Genomic DNA, 18,692 nt, shown 5'->3' with positions numbered 1-18,692 from the left:
CCCGTCAGAGCTCGCGCAGCTAGGGTTGCTGTGAGGTCGGCAAGGCCACTCAGAACGCCTTCGAACGTCGCCGGGACACGAGAAGAATAGCAAAATAGGGTTTGGAAAAGTTAGGGTTTGAGAGGAACAAAAAGTAGATGTATTTTATATTGATTTGATTGGGAATACCTCAATCAGCTTTAGCCTTTATATTTATAGGCCGGGGAAGTCGTACCCCTTCTCCAAGTCGGGTTGTACAAAGTTTCCACAAATAAAACAACTCCTACTCGGACTAAAACTGGGCAGACAGCCTCTGAGCTGCCAAACCTGGCTGTCAACACCGAGGCCGAGGAAGAGCAGGTCGGGCACACAGGAAGTAGGGGCGGACCGGCTGGCGACAGTAAAGAAAAGTGGAAAAAGAAACCATCAATAATATTGCATCCTTTTATGTGCCGTGACCATGCACGGTTTTGATCGGTGGGGTGCTAATTTGAGCCAACATGGTGCTTGTCCGACGCGAGGGATCCCACCCGCGTGTGAGCCCTATTGTTAGTGGGTTAACCTGCAGACATATGTGAAGAACCCTAGTCACTTGGCTTTGCTCTTGCTCTCTCTCTCCATGTGCGTCGCTGGGAAATAAGAAAATTAAGTTAAAATTATTTGTTAAAAGTGCAGTTTGAATCTGGACTCTGAATTTTTAGTGAAACACAGGTTTTCAATAGTAGCACAATGACTAAATCCTAAAAGGTTATGAAAGTGATTGAGTGTAGACTTATAATGCTACTACATTATGATACATGCACTAAAATTGTCCACAACTAAGCGGCTAAAAATACTAGAACTCACGAAATTTGTTTTGATCCTTTCTGTATTTTGCAGGTTGTGAAGGTTCCTGGATAGATTATTGGATGATGTTGTGGGGGAGTAGCTAGAGATGACCATAATTCGCTGCAGTGATTGCTTAGGTTGGACCTTGGATGGTTTTCCTTTCCTATTCTTCCTCAGCCGCCACCCACCAAGGCAGCAAGGCTGGGCAGCCCGCAGGCAGCAAGCTGCTGTCGGCTGCCCCCCCCCCCCCCCCCCCCCCCCCCTCCGCTCCTAGGCCTACCACCTCCCCATCCGGCGACCCGGCAGCTGGCCGGCGGCGGCCAAGGCGCCAAGGCCTCCAGGCTCCAACGCTCGGCGCTCGCGTCCCCAGGCCTCCAGGCTCCAACGCTCGGCGCTCGCGTCCCCGGCCCCAGCTAGCGGCTGGTGAGGGGCTACCCACACATACAGCCCGCAGGCTGCAGGCCCACTGCCTCTCCATCCCGGTGACTGGCCGGCGGCGGCCCAGGCGGCAGGCGCCTAGGCCTCCAGCTCTCGCGTCCCCAGCTCGCGACCGGCGAGCAGATCTGCGACCTGCAATTGCAAGCCAGCGAGGATTTTGTGTATTTTTATTATACAAGTTGTTAAACCCGCGGGCACCCGAAATCCGAGTGCGGGTGCGCCCACGCGTCTACCTGCGGCCAGGTTTTCCCCAACCCCGCGGGTTTTCCTGCGTGCGGGTTTTTGCTAAACCCGCAATGCGGGTGCCATCCCTAATCTAGTTTTCCTTAGGGCTGTAGGAATCTGACTCTATTCGGTTGGTTTGTCGGCCAACCGATCAGCATTGCTTTTCTCTCATATCAAATCAACACCAGTCGCCAATAAGCCAAAAATATTTTCTCTTAATAAATCAGCACCAACTACGAGCCACCGTTAGCCGAACAGAGCCATATGATTGTTGTTTATCCTTCGTACGTCATCGTAGTGCATATGTTGCGAGGCAGTTGATTACCCTCATGTAGTGATAGGATGCGGGAGTGAAAAAGATCAAGCTCGTGCGTATTTTTTTAGTAGTATTTATGTTTAAATGGGTTAGTATTTTGCGCTCACGTGGTGAAAGCTATGCGAGTGATATTACATCCTTGGGATAAACACCATTATATCTGTTTACAAGCGATTGTCTTTCATTTGTTAACTTAAATTTAGTTATCTTTTACATTCAAATCTCTATACTTGCTTGGTTCAAGTTAGTAAAGTTAGTGCTTAGCTAAATCACGAGCCTCTTAGTAGATCGATAAAAATGGAGGAAAACTTTGAGGGAAAAGCTGTAACCGATCCCTACGCTTCCTATTCATATTTTGTGTCGTTTAGTGGAATCAATACTAGCTAAGCTACGGTTAGTTTCCTTCAGTTTGCTGGAGGAGTTATATATTAAAGTTATTTATATAAATTTTCTTTAGATTAGTTTTGTATCTTTTGCATAAATTTCATATATAGTTTTATAGGAAAAGATAAAAAGTAATGTATATAAATATGTTTTGCACAATTTATACATAGATATATTCTGAATAAATATACCTAAAATTATACGTAAAAGTTATTGCTTAGAAAAAATGGTAAGCCGGGGAAAATAAAAATTTCTAAAATGGGAAAGTTAAATGCTGCTTGGAGGTATTGTTGGGAAGCTATCCCGCCTTGGTGAGCGCGCGGATTTTTTTTTCTTTTTTTGAACTCGTGAGCGCGCGGATTAGATATAAGGGACGCAGGGTATTCCTTGTCCAATAGTCTGGATCTATCTCAACTAAAATTAGGAACTGTTTGAATGTGCTAGAGTTTAGTGCTAAACGTTTTCACCTAATAGCACTCATAATTTTGCTAAAATTTTTAACTCATGATTAAAGTTTACATCACCCATTATCATTCCTGTTTGGATAGGCTAGTATTAAACTTTAGCACTTGGATTCGAACACCCCCTTAGCTGGTGGATCCAAATAGAATTGGACCTGTATGTTGTACAGTGCAGCTGCACCCCCAAAATTTTTATAACAATACCAAGTATCTATACATACCTCACAATACATCGTATGTATAATGTATGTAGCACTAAGTATGTATATATACTGCATAATACATCATATGTATAATGTATATAGTATTTTATATTTACAAATTTACTCCTTTTAAGGTGATTTAGATCTTGTATTTGCGTAAGTCACCAGTATTGCCTAGTCAACGCCTCTTCTTTTGTTTAGTTGTTTTTGTGTCTTTTTTTATCCAATCTTCTGCGAATTCTATATGTAGTGCACACCTTAGGTGTCTTGTTTAGTTGTTTTTATATCCATTGTTGCCCAGTCAACTTCTCTTCTCTTATTTAGTTGTTTTTGTATCTTGTTTTTGTGTCCATTGTTAGTGTTATCTAGTTAAACAAATAACTTATGGGAATACAATATCTAAATCGTATGATGGGGAGATAGATGCTTATATTTAAGACCCAATGCTCATTTGAGAGAGAAACCAGCCCAGGCCCGATCACTCTTTCTTCCTAAGCCCAAAAGCCCAATGCACACCTCACGTATACGATGGAAACCACGAAACGAAACGACGCCGACGACCGCCGAACAGATTGAATCAGAAATTCGGGAGCAATTTCGATATTTGACATCGAATTCACAGACCTCATTTTTTTGACATTAAATTCGCAGACCTTTCGAAATATGACATCGGGCATGCGAATTCTTTCAAAACGGGGGATTTCGAGGCTTTTTCATGATTTCGCGAATTTTGTTTATGTTTCCTTTTTCTGGACACATGAAGTGCCCTTTTTACCCCTGACCATACTAAGGACCGATTGGATCAAATCATTCTTGGATTCTCCTCTCCCGTGCTCTGCCTCGATTGCTCTCTTCTCTCGGCATCTCCCTTGCCGGCCGCCGCCGCCCCTGCAGCGTGGCCCCATGCAGGACACCGCCGCCCCCTTTGGTGCCAGGCCCCTGCAGGCTGCCGCCCCCTGCGAGCAGCCTGCAGGGAACCGCCGGCCCCTAAAGGCTGCTGGACGCCGCCCCCTGGAGGTTGCTTGTCGCCGCAGCAGGAGCTCCGCCGCGGGGACATACTACCCAATTCTTTTTCAAATTAAACATCACGGATCAACAATCCATATAGCCCAATGGTCACAACTCTAATTCATTGCATTGATAAACACATGGATTATCCATATTACAAAGATCTCCATTACAAGTAGTCTACTTGAGTGCAAACCCCACAACTAATAGCAACAAAATCAGCAGCGGCATCGATCCTCGAATCCTTGCCGGTGTTCCTGCATCGGGCGGGCGGAGGCTCCTGCAACACGCCTGCAGCGGGCGGATGGCGGCGCACCTGCAGATGGCTCCTGCAGGGGCGGCGGCCTGCAGCCTGCAAAAGGCGTCCTGCAGGAGGCGGGGCCGAGCGGCCTGCAGGGGAGCACGGGAGGCAGAGGCGATGTCGAGAGATAGAAGAGCACGGGATGGCGGGCAGCGGCTCTCCTGCAGCGGGATGGCAGCAGCGGCAATCACAGCGGCAGGCGGGGGCAACGGCTCCTGCGGCAGCCGGGCGGCGCAGCTCCTGCGGCACCCCGGCGAGCGGGCGCGGCTCCTGCGGCGGCCGCTCCGGCGGCGGGCTCGCTGCAGCCGGCGGCGGGGCCAAGACAGGCGCGTGAGAGAGGAGAGGAGGGACTGGAGACAGAGATGGATGAACACGGGAGAAAGGGATGAACACGGGAGAAGGGGATCGATTCCAATCGTTTGGATTGAGGTGAGGGTAGAATGGGAAGTTCAAGTGCTCAGAAAAAAAAGACATTAGTGAAATTCACGAAATCGAGAAAAAACCTCGAAAATTCGCATGCCCGATGTCATATTTCGAAAGGCCTGCGAATTTAATGTCAAAAGAAGTGAGGCCTGCGAATTCGATATTAAATATCGAAATTCCTCGAAATTCAGAATCGTCTTTGTGCCTCCTTGCCTGTCCCAAACCCTCATTGCCGGGCTGCTGTGCTAACTGTGATCGCGCGCCGCTCGCCTGCTCATTGGCCTCAGCAGCCAGTAGCAGGTAGGCAGAGGCAGGTGGCCGAGTGCCAACGAACTCACTGCAGGGAGAAGGAATAATAGCCTCAAAGGAGGAGAAAGGGGGAGGCATTTCAATTTCTTACCTACTGTTGAAAACGAGGTAATTAACAAATTTCAAAACTTTTTTACATGAATTTCATGTACCTCTAGCCCAAACAAAAAAAACATTGCCGATACCCATCTATATCCACTCGCAGAACTTGCTTCCGAAAATAATTAGAACAAAGTAAATGAAACAAATTAAAGGAAAACGGTGACTGGCCCTTCATTCTTCCAAGTCCCGCTCACGCCCCGTCGTTTCACGTGCAGGCATGGCTTTGCCATTGACGCCGCCGCCGGTGGCCAGTCCTTGCGGCGACCCAGCAGGCGTCGGCGAAGTCGGGAGCCTGGCCGCGAAGTACCGGTGCCTGAGCGCGTCGCTGGCGGCGAGCCCGGCGGCCTCCTCCTCACCCTCGCCATCCGTGCCACCCTCGTCGAAGTTGCGAGCGTAGCTGAGAGCGTCGTACTGCATGTCACGAGACCGGCGGCGTGCGTGCTTCGCGCGATCCAAAGGTCTGGCCCTTCGCTTTGATCCACGCCGAAGGCGACCGGATCAGGGATGGGGAGGCCGGCCGGTCTGTGGGCCCGTGCCCGTAGCTGCTGCTGTGCGACGAAGGGGAAGAGGAGGAGGTCGGTGAGGGGCGGAAGCAGCCACTGAAGCAGCTGGCATTGGTGGTTGGGGCAGTCGGAACCTGGACATTGAGGTTGTGGAGCTGCGTGTGACGGAACCGCCAAATTAAAACTCAAAATAAGTGTAATGACCGTCATTTGAATACATCGGGCTCATTAGCTTAACGGTTTAATTTGGCGATCCTTTCTCAACCCACGTCCCGATCGAAACATCACCGATAATCCCACGCGAAGGTGGGCACAGATGGTGCAAGCACGACTCGTATTTGAATATACAACAAATATACATAGAACTTGACCTTAAGTTTTACAAACCGAGTTTGAATAAATACATAATTCCCAAACTTTACAATACTGAAATCCTGGTTCATCTAGAGAAAAGGGGCCTACAGCTACCAAAAGTGAGCCCTAGGGAGATCCCTAACTAAACGTCCGGCTCCACGACCACCCATCCCTCTGCATCCCGGCGGATGAACTTGGCGCAGCAGGGGCAAAAGTCTACGTCTGTATGCCCTGAAATAATATTAGCAACAAACCCTGAGTATACTAATACTCAGCAAGGCTTACCCGACCAGTGGGTATATCTTAGCCCATATATCTAGACATGCAAGGCTTTTGGCTGGTGGATATTTTGCAGAAAAAGCAACTAAAATAATTCCTTACTTTCATTATTTTAGCTTCAGATTCTATATAAATTGACTCTCATCTAATATTTGCAAAGACCTACTATAGCAATCATGGTGATGCAAGCAAAATAATTCGATGAGCTCAATATTTTATATAAACATACCTATCTCACCTTCTACTTTTTTGCTACGGTGTGACAAAGAGACCAAGGCCCTCATAACCGCGAGACACGGCGAATCGATCCGATTTAACCTTGTAAGGTGGACCTAACCAACACGGCACGTATTTGCCCCGTCGGACTATACATACCAACCATTCCCCTCCCCGCCTCGAACTACAGGAACCAGCCCAACGACATATGGTCAGCCGAGCTCAACGTGAGACCACCAAAAGTAAACATATGCATCCCAATTCTCCGCGACTACTCGACTCGCCCCAGGAGTTGGGTGCGGGTTCCTGTACTTTCGAAGCCAGGCAGTACTCAGCTTACCGGTTTCGACTACCTCCTACTCCCGGCATGCGGTTAGTACAGTTCAATCCCCTATCAGCACTGCCACATCCACCGGTCCTTAATCGACACAGACGGGGCTAAGACACCCAGGAACCCTGTCCTGCCGCCATACCTATCCATCATCCCCGCCCGGTCTCACATTTCCATATCCATTTCAAAACAACTCTCAACTACTGAATTATATAACGATAATAATGTATCTCGCGAGTAATCGAAAATTACTCGGCTCCTATCATCCTACATCTCGCGAGTGCAGGAGACCACTCGTCTTCTACCGGTAACATTAAGCTTAGCACATCTATCGTCCTATACATGCTAGTATAACTCAGGGAACCCTATGGATCATGCAACTAGGGTTCCAAACAATTTCTGAACTTAATGCTCAAGTAGTAGAAACATACATAGGTGTCATAATTTAAAATACTAGGATGTGCACCGGGGCTTGCCTTGTGTCTGCTGCTCAACACTGGGGTCAGACGGGCCTTGGGCCGGGTGCTCACACCTCTCCCCTTGGGCTTGCGTCGTTTGCTCTTGTGGTGCCGCGATCACCTCAAAGACGGCGCCCTCAGAAGCGGATGCTACACGTATGCATATGATATAAATGAGTGCAGCCCAAAGACGTATCTGGTTTACTTTAACTGAAATACCTTGCGGACTGTCCGCGCCCGAGTGGCGGACTGTCCGCCGTACTATCCTACCAACCCATCAGGCAACAACGTCTCTGGAACTTTTTCCCATTCTACCTGCGGACTGTCCGGCCACCCCTGGCGGACCGTCCGCAGTTCAAGTACTCAACCCACCAGAGACGGAAACGTCTCTGGAACACTTTCTAGACTCTACTGCGGACTGTCCGCACCCAAGTTGCGCACCATCTGCAGTTCACCCATGTGATCCTCCAGAGACGACATCGTCTCTGGAAAAAATTTAAGCCTCAACGGCGGACCGTCCGCTCCCCTATAGCAGACTGTCCGCAGTCAATCTCGAAAAACAACCAGAGGCAACATCGCCTCTGGACAAAAACTAACCTCACCGGCGGACCGTCCGCGCCTCCCAGGCGGACCGTCCGCGACACCTAATTTCTAACCCTCGCCCCAGGCGGCAGCAAGGGCGGCGACGACGGCGGCAGCCGTGCTCCTGCGCCGGCGACACGCCATGGAAGGGGAAAAATGCTGTGAAGCATAAGGAACTCACCATGAATCCATTCCCGCGGTCGGTTCGAGTGGAGGACGACCGGAGAGGCGGATCGATGGTGGAGCAAGCTTCAAGCACCTCCGATGGTGTCCAGCGGTGGTTGAGACGATTCAGCCGGGGAGGAGTGGGGCTAGGGGTAGGAGAAGGTGGAGGAGGGGCTCGGGAAGGTACTCTCGCAAGGAATCGAGGAAAGATGGCCGGAGACGGGAGATCGAGGGGAGGGGGCGACGTCGAGGCGAGCGGTCGGGCTCTGCTCGTTTCAGGACGGAGTGAGCAGAGGGAGGAGGAAGATATGACAGGCGGGTCCCACAAGGAGGTAAGTATCTGGGCGTCACCTCGGGCGGACCGTCCGCTGGCCCAGTGCGGACCGTCCGCGAGGCGGTTGTTACACTGCGGTCGCCGGTGCTTTGCGTCGCGATGGCTGTGGTCCGGCGGCTGGGCAGAGGCGGATGCATCCATGTCTCTTCTTTCTTCCTCTTTTAGCTAAACTTGGAGCAAAACGAGAAATTTTGCTTGGAACCCTTCTCCTTGAGTAACGAATGGACACCGCCTAAACTTAGGCATTGGCTTTTGCTGTTCCGGAAAAGTAGCCAAAATGTTTTGTTTAGGGTAATTTTGCTCGTGGACACTCTACAATGCTGATTTTTGCTGGTGGACACTATTCAATCTTGTCTTTACTCATGGACACTATTCAAGTATGCATATTTGCTATAAAACATTTTAGTCATTATAATAATCATTTTTAAAATGAGGGAGGCAGAAAAATTTAAAAATAACCAAATTACCCCTGGCTCCAACCCTAACCGGTTCAATCCATCCAAACCCCCACACCCCCAACCCATCCCCCCGCCCCCACGTGTCTGCCGCCCCGTCAGGGTCAGGGGCTGACGCGCCGCCTCCACCCGTCGGCCGTCCGCCGCCTCGTCCTTGGCAGGGGCCAACGCGCCGCCTCCACCATCCGCCGGCCGCCCCCCACCCCACCCCCACCCGTCCGCGCTTGGCGTCCCAATCTCGCCCGCCTGCTCTCCTCACCCGGACTCCTCGACCGCGTCCGGCCGCCATGCGTGAGCCGAGTGCCATGACCAGAGAGGGCGGCCAGCCACGCGAGGCCGGGGCTGGGGGCCTGCCCTACTGCCGTGAGCGGCGTCATGCACTGGTGCAGGCGGCGACCTCCCAGTCCGGCGTATGGAGGAGGCAGCGCTGCCTCTTCCCTGAGCCGCTGCCATGAGCTGCGTTGCGAGGCCCGCCGCCGCAACGTGATGCCCTGTTGTTTTTATATTTGTAAATATATTAGTTTAGCTAATTAGCTTAATTATATGTTTGCATTTGACTTTTAGTTAGTTTCAAATATTCACGACCAATGAACGTATAGTACTGTAGAGCTCGGGTACACTTAGCAATTATAAAAAGAATAAATAGTAATAAACAAAACAAACAAAATTGGATTTGGTTAAAATAGGGAAAACTCATTGTTGCCGGTTGGAAACACCAACCGGTACCAAAGGGGCTGCCAGTTTGAGTCAGCATGGCAGCCTCTGTGGTACCGGTTGGTCTTTCCAACCGGTACCAATGGATGCCTAAGGCACCGGGTGAAAAATCCGGTGTCCTAAGGCGAGGCCATTGGTCTCGGTTTGCGGAAAACCGGTGCCTAAGGTCATTTCCAACCGGTTCCCATAGCCCGTTTTCCAGTAACCTGCTAGGAGGTTTGATGTTGTTACCGGCCCATCACATAACACTTAGCCCAGTAACCTATTTTTTTTCCCTAACTCTAAAAATGTTAAATGGAATGGAACACAAAAAAATTACATACATTTTTTTGGAACATAGCAAATAAAAATAGCTATATTTAACTTTTTTTGGAACACAACAATTAAAAAGTTACATGTAACATTTTTTGGAACACAACAAACAAAAAATTTGCATGTAATTTTTTTGGAACACAACAAATGAAAATTTAAATGTAAAGTTGTTAAGGCTTACAACAAAACTTACAATTCCAATTTATTTACTATAGCTATCCAAAGTTCCAAACACGCAATGATGTACAAATTGTCCTATCCTCCATCATTGACTCACAATTACAAAAGGATTCCAAGATGGGCCAGAGAGGAAGGGATTGCATGCACCTAACCACCCACAACTGGTTGATGGAGAGATCGAGTTTCTTGAGCTTTGAAAGCTTTTGCTATCTCTGCTGGGATTAGCCTAGTTTTGTTGTTCCGCTGGAGACTCTACACCAAATCCTAGTTACACAGAAAAAAAAACAAGGGTACAAGAAAAGATTCCAAAACGAATTGGAACTTTTATACAAAAAATTAAGAGACACACAAGTGCAATTGTCTAACTTCACTACAAATGGAACATAGTCAGAAACCCAGGTTGGTATATGTACATGTGTCTCAAAAAATCTGGTCAAGTTATGCAAACTATCACTACAGGAGTCAACCTGTTTGCCGAGTGCCACAGGCACATGGCACAGCCCCAAAAACACACGGTAAAGACTTTTGCCGTATATTGCATACAGTGAAGCGCACACGGCAAACAGCAACAGACAAAACCATGTTTGTCGTGGGCCTTTTTTTCGGATACACGGCAAAATCTTTGCCGTGTGTCAAAAACACTTGGTAAATAATTTTTCAGAAAAAACAACATTTTTCGTGCAATATTTGCGCGCTACACACCGGTGGGATTCAAACCCACAACCTCACGTGTAACCTCCTCTACCACTGCACCATACTCTCACTTGTGTCTATATTCTATTTTTTCCATACATATTATACTAAATCGAGTGTAAATTGCTTGTTTGAGATCATAAACAAATTCAAATCAAAAAGTTGTCAACTACAAAGTTTCATAATTTTTCGAGATCTACGACTTTCATTCGGCTGTTCCCCGTCCGAGGTCGTTTACAGAATTTAAATCTCACTTTGCCATGTGCTAGATCTATGGTACACGACAAAGCTTGGTCATTTTCTGTGTGCCTTGGTCTGGCGCACGACAAATATATATTTTCTTTTTTTAAAATTTCAAGACATCTGGAGTATCAAAAAAATTCGAGATAAAAAAGAGAAAAAATTATTACTTTGCCATGTGTAAAAAAGCCACACGGCAACTTTATTCCTTTGCCGTGTAAAAAACATACAGCAAAGCCATACTTTGTATATCTTTACCATGTGTCCGATAGAAAGTACACGGCAAACTACCGGGCACACGGCAAATAGCCGGTTTCCGGTAGTGTATTAGAAACTGAGCCGAGATGGAACTAAACTGGGAATAAAAATAAAGTTAACGACACAAATGAATGGGCCTCCGCTTAAAGTAGAGATAATGCTGCTGGCAATTTATAAGATCGCTGGAGAACAAACTTGGCAGTCGTATCTATTCATGGTATTGAGAGGTATAACTCTTAGCCAAATAGATCTAAACCTGAGCTGTCTCATCTATCTCTGCCTCTATCTGCGCACTTATCTGACATCATGCTGCTGGCACACAACAAAATAGGGACATTTCTGGCTCTGCGCAAAGAACCACCTCAAAAATGTTGCAGCCTCCATATAATTCTTACTGTTAATCCACAAAACACAAACAAAAATATCACTAATATTAGGGGTAAGGACAAGTTAGCAGGCTTCAAAGTTTCAAGGATTGCCATGTATAACCAGTGACCGAGACTGGGGAGTAGTGACGGTGCTCACAGTGACATGGCATGGAGGCGCTCGTGCTAGTCAATACGTAGGCATAACAGATACATCCGTAGCAAAAAAAAATGTTATTTGGAAAAGCTAAATAACCTATAATTTTGGATCAAGAAGGGAGTCCTTACTAATAATAAGTCATTGTGAAGTCTTGAAAGAAATCCACTAACCAAAGACGACCATCATCTACCTTTGCATTTGATAAATTCACAAAACGTGCTCTTGTGAACATAAACTAAAACACTCGTTCATTCCTCTTGACTTTCAATCATCAATGACACACAATAAGGACAAAAACAACACATGCAACTCATAAAAAAAAGACATATGGATGCTAGACTTTCTCAATTTGAGCCGAAGTCGATCGACAAGAAAAGCCAAGCCTGAAAATCCCTTCAGTCCAACTCACGTACGTCCTGCAGTTTCGCGCGCTGCTGGCTCCTAGGCGCCATTGCCCCTGCCGCCCGTACCGGACGACGACGGCGAGGCCAGCTGCGGCGCCGTGGGAACGCTGGGCGAGAAGCACTGGTGCTTGGGGGCGTCCTCCTCGCCGCCTCCCTCGTCGAAGTTCTGCGCGTAGCTGCGCGCGTCGTAACGAAAATTCCCGGAGCGGCGGTGCGTGTGCTTGCTCGGGCCGAAGCTGTGGCCTTTCGCCCCGGATCCACGCCGACGGAGATCGGAGCAGCGACGGCGAGGCCGGCTGGTCCGCCGCGTGTCTGTGGCCGTGGGCGCTTGCCTGCGCGCCACAGGGAGCGGTGGCTGGGCCGGAGTGGCGGCCGAACCAGCCGGAGTTGGCGGGGATGGTGGGGACCTGGATGTGGAGATGGTTGAGTAGGGGTCGCCGATGCTTGGCGCCACGAGGACGGTCGGCACCGGCGGCCGCTCCGTGGTGGTCCGGCTGGGTGGCGGAGGCAGCCATCTGAGTGATTTCTTTTTCTGCCTCTCTTTATCCGGCCGATCTCCAAGCTAGCAAATTGATGAGAGGAGACTTGGCTGGGCTCTCTCGTTTGCTCCTAGAGTGACGGATGGTGCCTATAGTTAGCATTGGTGTTTTTGCTGTTCTGGGATGGAGCGGCTGCGAGCTGCGACTCTTTTTTATAGCTTTGTTTTCATCTGGGTTTTGCTGTTCTGTGTGCAAGCATTTTTCGTAGCCACGTCGTCATGTTTCTATGCTTCGTGAATGTACGGAAAAGGAGCAACTTTGGTGAACGCGGAGAGAAAGGAGGCGTGTGGCGTGCATGGCACAAGATCGAGCCGGGTTAAGCTCCGTCCGAGGTGATGGCCGGCGGGGATCTCGGCCATGCATGTGGAGCGATCTCCTCCGATCGGCTGATCAGATTGATGCCACCTGCTGGTGAAATTCATCCTCGGATGCCCAAGTTGGCATATCATCATACTACTATTTGTGGTGACGTTTCTGCTTTGTTCTCTTTTCAAAGGTAGAATGGAACTTGCAGAGTGCAATTGTTATATCATGTATGGACTCTAGATTCATGAGGTTACACGTTAGGCAGTTGTACCCTTTAGAAAGCAATTGTTGTTGCATCATGAATGGAATGGGTACAAAAATTTGATGGAAGCGCACTTGAGACAGCCCTGTAAAAGGCTAACCAGAAACTATGAGCCGAATTGTTTCATTGGGCCATTTGCTTGCGGCGATGATAGAAGAATCGTATTCATATTAAACTACCTTAGCTAGTGGTGATTCAACCTCTTTCGTTTGAAGCATTCAGTATGGTTAATTCATTACTTATTGATCTCCATGCAGACTATGCAGTGCAATTGAGTGTATCGTTCAGCAGACGCAAGAGTGGGACAACGGGATCAATTTAGAACACGCCAAAAAAAAATCTATAATATCCTATATAAAAGGGCAGTTGCAGAGTCAACTCAGAAAAGTGTATTCTGCACAAGGACACTGCTGACGACCAAAACTGGCACGTCAGTGTAAACCGGCCTGATTGGTGTGCACAAACCGGTCTAACAGGTTTGGGTAACTTTATCAAAATGCAAATTGACCTTCGGCATTGTGTAGCTCTCATCGAGACGGTCGAAATGCGTGTATGGAACATTCAGTTTGGTGTTCAGATGAAGGAGTTATGACTTCGAGAACATCTGGCTCTAGAAGAACTGGTCAGACCCGATTTCAAAACACGGTCAGACTAGTTTTGGTTGTGCAATCCTGAGCTAAGAGTTGTATTTCCATATGAAATTTATTAGCATTTCGAATCAGAATGAGGTATTATCAAAATAATGCAAATTGACCTTCATCATTGTGTAGTCCTCATCGAGATGATCGAAATGCATATATATGAAACATCCGATTTGGTGTTTAGATGATAGAGTTACAACTTCGGGAAGATGTGGCCCTAGAAAACCGGTCAGACCCGATTTCAAAATGGTCATACCGGTTTTGGGTGTGCAATTCTAAGTTAAGAGTTGTATTTCCGTACAAAATTTATTAGCTTTTCAAATCATAATGGGGTTAGTAAGGCCCTGTTCCTATAAATATAAGGGCCAACGCCCAATAAGAGCATCAAATCGATCAAACATAAAGGAATCTATTATCTTTTGTTACTTTCTATCTTTTAAAAAATCCTTCCAAATCATATACCAGCTGTTCTTCCTTTATATATCTTGATGGTGCTCCAGGAGGTTCTAGAACAACCCAAAGTGCAATTACTCCGACCGGATCGGTTCTAGAACAACCCAAAGTGCAATTACTCTGACCGGATCTCTCTCGGGTAAATGTTAATTGGATCTTCATCAGGCTCTTCAATGAAACCGGCCTGACCAGCACACCAAACCAGTCTAACCGGTGTTTGGAGCGGCGTTGCGAGGCACTATTGCGAGCATGCCTCCGAAACCAAGTTAGACACAGGTACGTACTATGTCATCTTGCGGTTTATTTGCTAAATAAAGTTGAGTGCTAGCCATCAAGAACGTACTGATGAAAATTGAACATGCATGCAGCTAGTCTACCGACTGATTAATTAATTTGCTCTACAATGTCATTTCAGTTCAATGGTTTTCTCCATTCATTAGATTTACAACTATCAATGGTACTCAACTATTTACTGATTGCAAAACTGATCATGCAAATGATCAGGTCTCAACTAGTCTATTGATTTGAACAATATCCTTTCAATTGTATTTTTCCAATTTCTTGATGGGTTTATGATGGCCTATATTCAAGTTTTAATGGTATTGTTTGGACATATTAGTTTGTATCATATAATCAAATAATTTTTTGCTATTTTTCTTTAATTAAAGAATTAATGCTTTACTTACAATTATTAAGGTCCGGAAACAATTGATTCGATTATTGCCTTCCAGTTGAATACAAAACTCTTGCTTAATCGGTGACATATATGAAGAGTTGTAAGTTTTTTCAACTTAGGACATTCAATATTTATTAATTTGATGCAAATATAAGCTTTTTGTTTATTATATTTTAAAACATATGGATGTGGCTCGTACCTTGAGGAGAGACTTTGTTATTTTTTAATGGTAGTGAATGAAATGGTGCCTATGCATCTGGGAGGTTTCCCTTGGGTGTGTTTACATACTGCCTAAGATATGTCTTGATTGATTGGTGAGAAGGTGTCTTAACGAGGAGATATCTATTCACAACACGGAGCATCTCCAAGAGAGTAACTACTTTTGTCCTCTATTTGACTCTAAAAAAATTCCTCTCCATAATGTATTGGTTACTTCAACAAACTCTCTATTTCTCACTCTCCAAATCACAATAGCTCCTTAAACTTTCCCCCTCCACACACCCTGACACGTGGATCCCACGTATCATCCCCTACCTTTCCCCTTCATTATCCTTCCTGGCCTTCATCTGGAACGGGGAAGAGGGCGAGGCGGCGGTGGCGATAGTGGGCAACTGCTGTGACGCCAGGCAAGGCATGGTGCGGGCGAGGTGAGGCGCGGCAACGTGCGAGGCGGCGGGACGGAGGCGAGGCGCGGCGGCGGGATCTACGCGGGAGGCTGGAAGAGGAGATGGCGATGGGTACTGGTTCTGCTTTTTTGCCTAGGCAATTGGGAGGAAATATTGAGCAATACAGCTAGCCTAGCAAGATGGCTAGTCTGTTGGATCCGTATTTTGGTGAGGTTTCTCTTTTTCTTTTTTTTAGCTAACTCATCGGGGATACATAGTCTGTTGAAGTTGCTCATCCAATTTTTCCTTGTCATCTATATATTAAATTTCTGCATTTAAGCACCTGTTAATTATTGTAAACTTAATGCAACAATTTTGGTTGCTTAGAAGTAATTTGTAACAACAACAACGGCATAAATCAACTCGAGGCATACTTTTTTTTATCACACTACTTCGACTGCTGACATTGACGTTGCTTCCTCTTGTTCTCTCTTGCCAAGCTCCGCCGCTTGAGGATTCTTGTGTTCTTGTCCATCTTGTACACCACTGATAGTGTTGGCCCTACACTCAAAAACCCTACTCTCCCTGCTTTTACCCCATAAGACGCTATAAAGGCCGCAAACCAGTAGGAGTCCACCCACGATGCTGCCAATAAGAAGAAAAGGGAGAAGATTAGCTGCTCAACGCGACTCCTTTGCTCTTGTCGCAATACAATTCGAGGCTTACCTGCCGAGGTGAACGATCTCTCCAAGGAAGGAGGAGGAACAGAAGGTTGTCAACACAAAGCAGAGTGGGTTCCATACTGCGAGGAACACCGGGCCTTTTATCTGCACGCACCATGCTTGCAGGTAGTAGGCAACTCCAGTCACCACAAACCCCTGCCGGGAACCATTTGGTTGGTGATTGGTCCATGCACAAAGCAGAAACATAGCAGTCACGCATTAGCAAACTGAACTTTTCGCAACTCGACAATTATTCAGAGATAGTATTCGAGCGAGTAGATCATCGTTACGGTGTAAGCAACAGCGAGCAAGCTGATGTCGAAGTGGAGCTTCCACTTCGCGAAGTCCCGCTCGGCAACGGCTGCGACGACGAACGACTGCGCCATACTGAGCACACACTGCGCTGTTGTTAGGAGCATCTTGTTGGGGTACTCCTTGAGCAGCGCAGCCTGCCAAACCATCCATATGGACCATGTCACGTTGGACAGAACCATGAAGAACGTGCCGATCACCCACGCTCCATGGCTTGGAGCTTTTGAGGCATGGGCGGCGGTGCGGGCGCGGAAGGCGCGGTGGTGGTTGATAGGACTGAGCGACGGCCCGGTGTAGAAGGCGATGATCAGGGCACCGGCCAGGCAGAGCGCCACACCGATCAGCTTGGCGACGCCTGAGGAGCTCCTGAACTTCACCACCTCCATCCTGCCATACCGTTGCATATATGCATGTGAAGCAAGTAACAATCTAAGAAACAGTTATATTTCTGAATCTGGTTGTATCGATCGTGATCTTAGTATAAACAGCAGAATCTAGTAACTGATCGTTCATGTATCTTGCATATTGAGTCTGAATCTTTTTTGCGCAATTATTTTTCTCACTGAGTGGTTTTGGAAGTGAAGTGAGATGAGATGAGATTACTAACGTCTTCGATTTGCTAATTGATTACTAGCAAGGTGGTGGGTTAGTACAAAAGGAACAAGATTGTTAACCTTGTTGACCCTCTGGAAATGGTGGAAGATGACCAATGATTCTTCGCCTTTTTATTACAATCTATGTGGAATACTAGCTTGGGCCGTCTTGTTCGGTTTGAAGGGGATTGAACATAATTGGAGGGGCTTGAGATGGATGTTTTAGTTTCTTGAAGAAGGTTCTATCTAGTGCTCAAGTTGAGGTACACTTGATTGGTGATGCATATAGATAGCGGTGTTACCTCAACAGCAGTGCCAGGCAGAAGGTGATCACAGGGGTGGAGTTGCTTGCTGCAGAGGCTACAGTCGCTGATGTGAGCGTCATACTTGCGTTGCTGAGATTCATGCCTATTGTGGTCCTGGGAATTACAAAGCGACATAAATAAACTCCCTCTGTTTCAATTGTAGGTCATTCCAATTTTTTTCGAGAATCAAAATATTTCAAATTCGACCAAATTTATATAATAAAGTACTAATATTTATGATACCAAATAAGTATCATTATATTCTTCATTAAATATATTTTTATAGTATATCTATTTGGGCTATAAATGTTTGTGATATTTTCTATAATTTTGTTAGTCAAACGAAGATATAGTTTGACTCTCCAAGAAAGTTGGAATGATTTACAATTTGAAATAGTATCATATCGTCTGATTTCGCTACGATGTGCACATTTAGCCCCAGAAGTATAAACTACATGACATGATCTCATACAAATTAAGACCAGATCTTGGTAATGTCGTGCAAACAGAAACAGCCGTATGCAAAGGCATGCAAATGCACCAATCAGAACATGAAGATGGCAAAATAGCATACATACCCAATTAAGGCGAGGAAAAACAGCTTCACGAGCAACCCAAGGGGCAACGATCGCAAATTTTTCCTGATAACCGGTCGAGAACTAAACAAATTATTCATCAACTCGCCCAAGAACATGTCAAAGGCTGGATGGTTGCGAGTTACTGATGTACCTTTCGCGGACAAGTGCGATAGGCAGCAGGAGAAGTGATGCAGCAGCCTGGCGGTAGAAGACGAAGACAAAGCCGTTCATTCCTTCGTTGAAGGCAGCCTTGGACATCACATACATGCCAGTGTAGATGGCTACTATGATAACGGCGAGTATATACGGCGTCTTTGTGCCCATCTCTGATTGATGATCTTCAATGAATGGAGAATGGATCTATCAAGATCCTAGAGGTCAAGCACCAGGGTTGTCTGTAGATGTATATCTGATCACGAGTAGATGAAGAGTGTCGATCATGACCCCCGTGCCTTCAGGTATCTGGTTTTATAGTCTTTTTTGAGTAAAGTGCATGCCAGGTCTTTAAACGTGTTCGGCTGTGTCATTTAGGTCCCTCTACTTTCAAATACGCAGAAAAGAATATCGTCTGTTGATGTCTATCTGATCACGAGTAGCTAGCTGCTTGCTTGTCCTATTTCACATAAGGAGAAAAGCTACAAGTAAAGGAGAAACACTTCCGAATATGCATATAAATGCATAGTGGAGTCTGAATCATTCATGCGTAAACTAAAGGATTCA

General features: G+C 46.7%; 1 protein-coding gene across 1 annotated transcript; it reads right to left on the bottom strand.

Annotated features, from left to right (window-relative positions):
- Positions 1-15,777: 15,777 nt before the first annotated feature.
- LOC120677473 (WAT1-related protein At5g64700-like) lies at positions 15,778-18,473 on the bottom strand. Its single transcript, XM_039958626.1, has 6 exons — positions 18,124-18,473; positions 17,973-18,035; positions 17,392-17,508; positions 16,475-16,883; positions 16,189-16,340; positions 15,778-16,107 (listed from the first exon to the last, which is right to left on the bottom strand). The coding sequence occupies exons 1-6, from the start codon at positions 18,294-18,296 to the stop codon at positions 15,906-15,908; spliced, it is 1,116 nt and encodes a 371-aa protein (XP_039814560.1). The 5' UTR covers positions 18,297-18,473; the 3' UTR covers positions 15,778-15,905.
- Between the last annotated feature and the right edge of the window lie 219 nt (positions 18,474-18,692).

The sequence above is a fragment of the Panicum virgatum genome, chromosome 6N (assembly GCF_016808335.1).
Source record: "Panicum virgatum strain AP13 chromosome 6N, P.virgatum_v5, whole genome shotgun sequence".
Lineage (NCBI taxonomy): Eukaryota > Viridiplantae > Streptophyta > Magnoliopsida > Poales > Poaceae > Panicum > Panicum virgatum.
Note: the sequence above shows the minus strand (reverse complement) of the source record. Positions and strands in the feature narration are given on the sequence as shown.

Bases quoted from the DNA above. Each gene is read 5' to 3' on its own strand.
- LOC120677473 (XM_039958626.1), bottom strand. From the start codon at position 18,296: ATGGGCACAAAGACGCCGTATATACTCGCCGTTATCATAGTAGCCATC. The intron at 17,509-17,972 runs GTATGTATGCTA...TGTAATTCCCAG, and splicing joins TTTTTCCTCGCCTTAATTGG to GACCACAATAGGCATGAATC. The intron at 16,108-16,188 runs GTAAGCCTCGAA...TCTTATTGGCAG, and splicing joins GAGATCGTTCACCTCGGCAG to CATCGTGGGTGGACTCCTAC.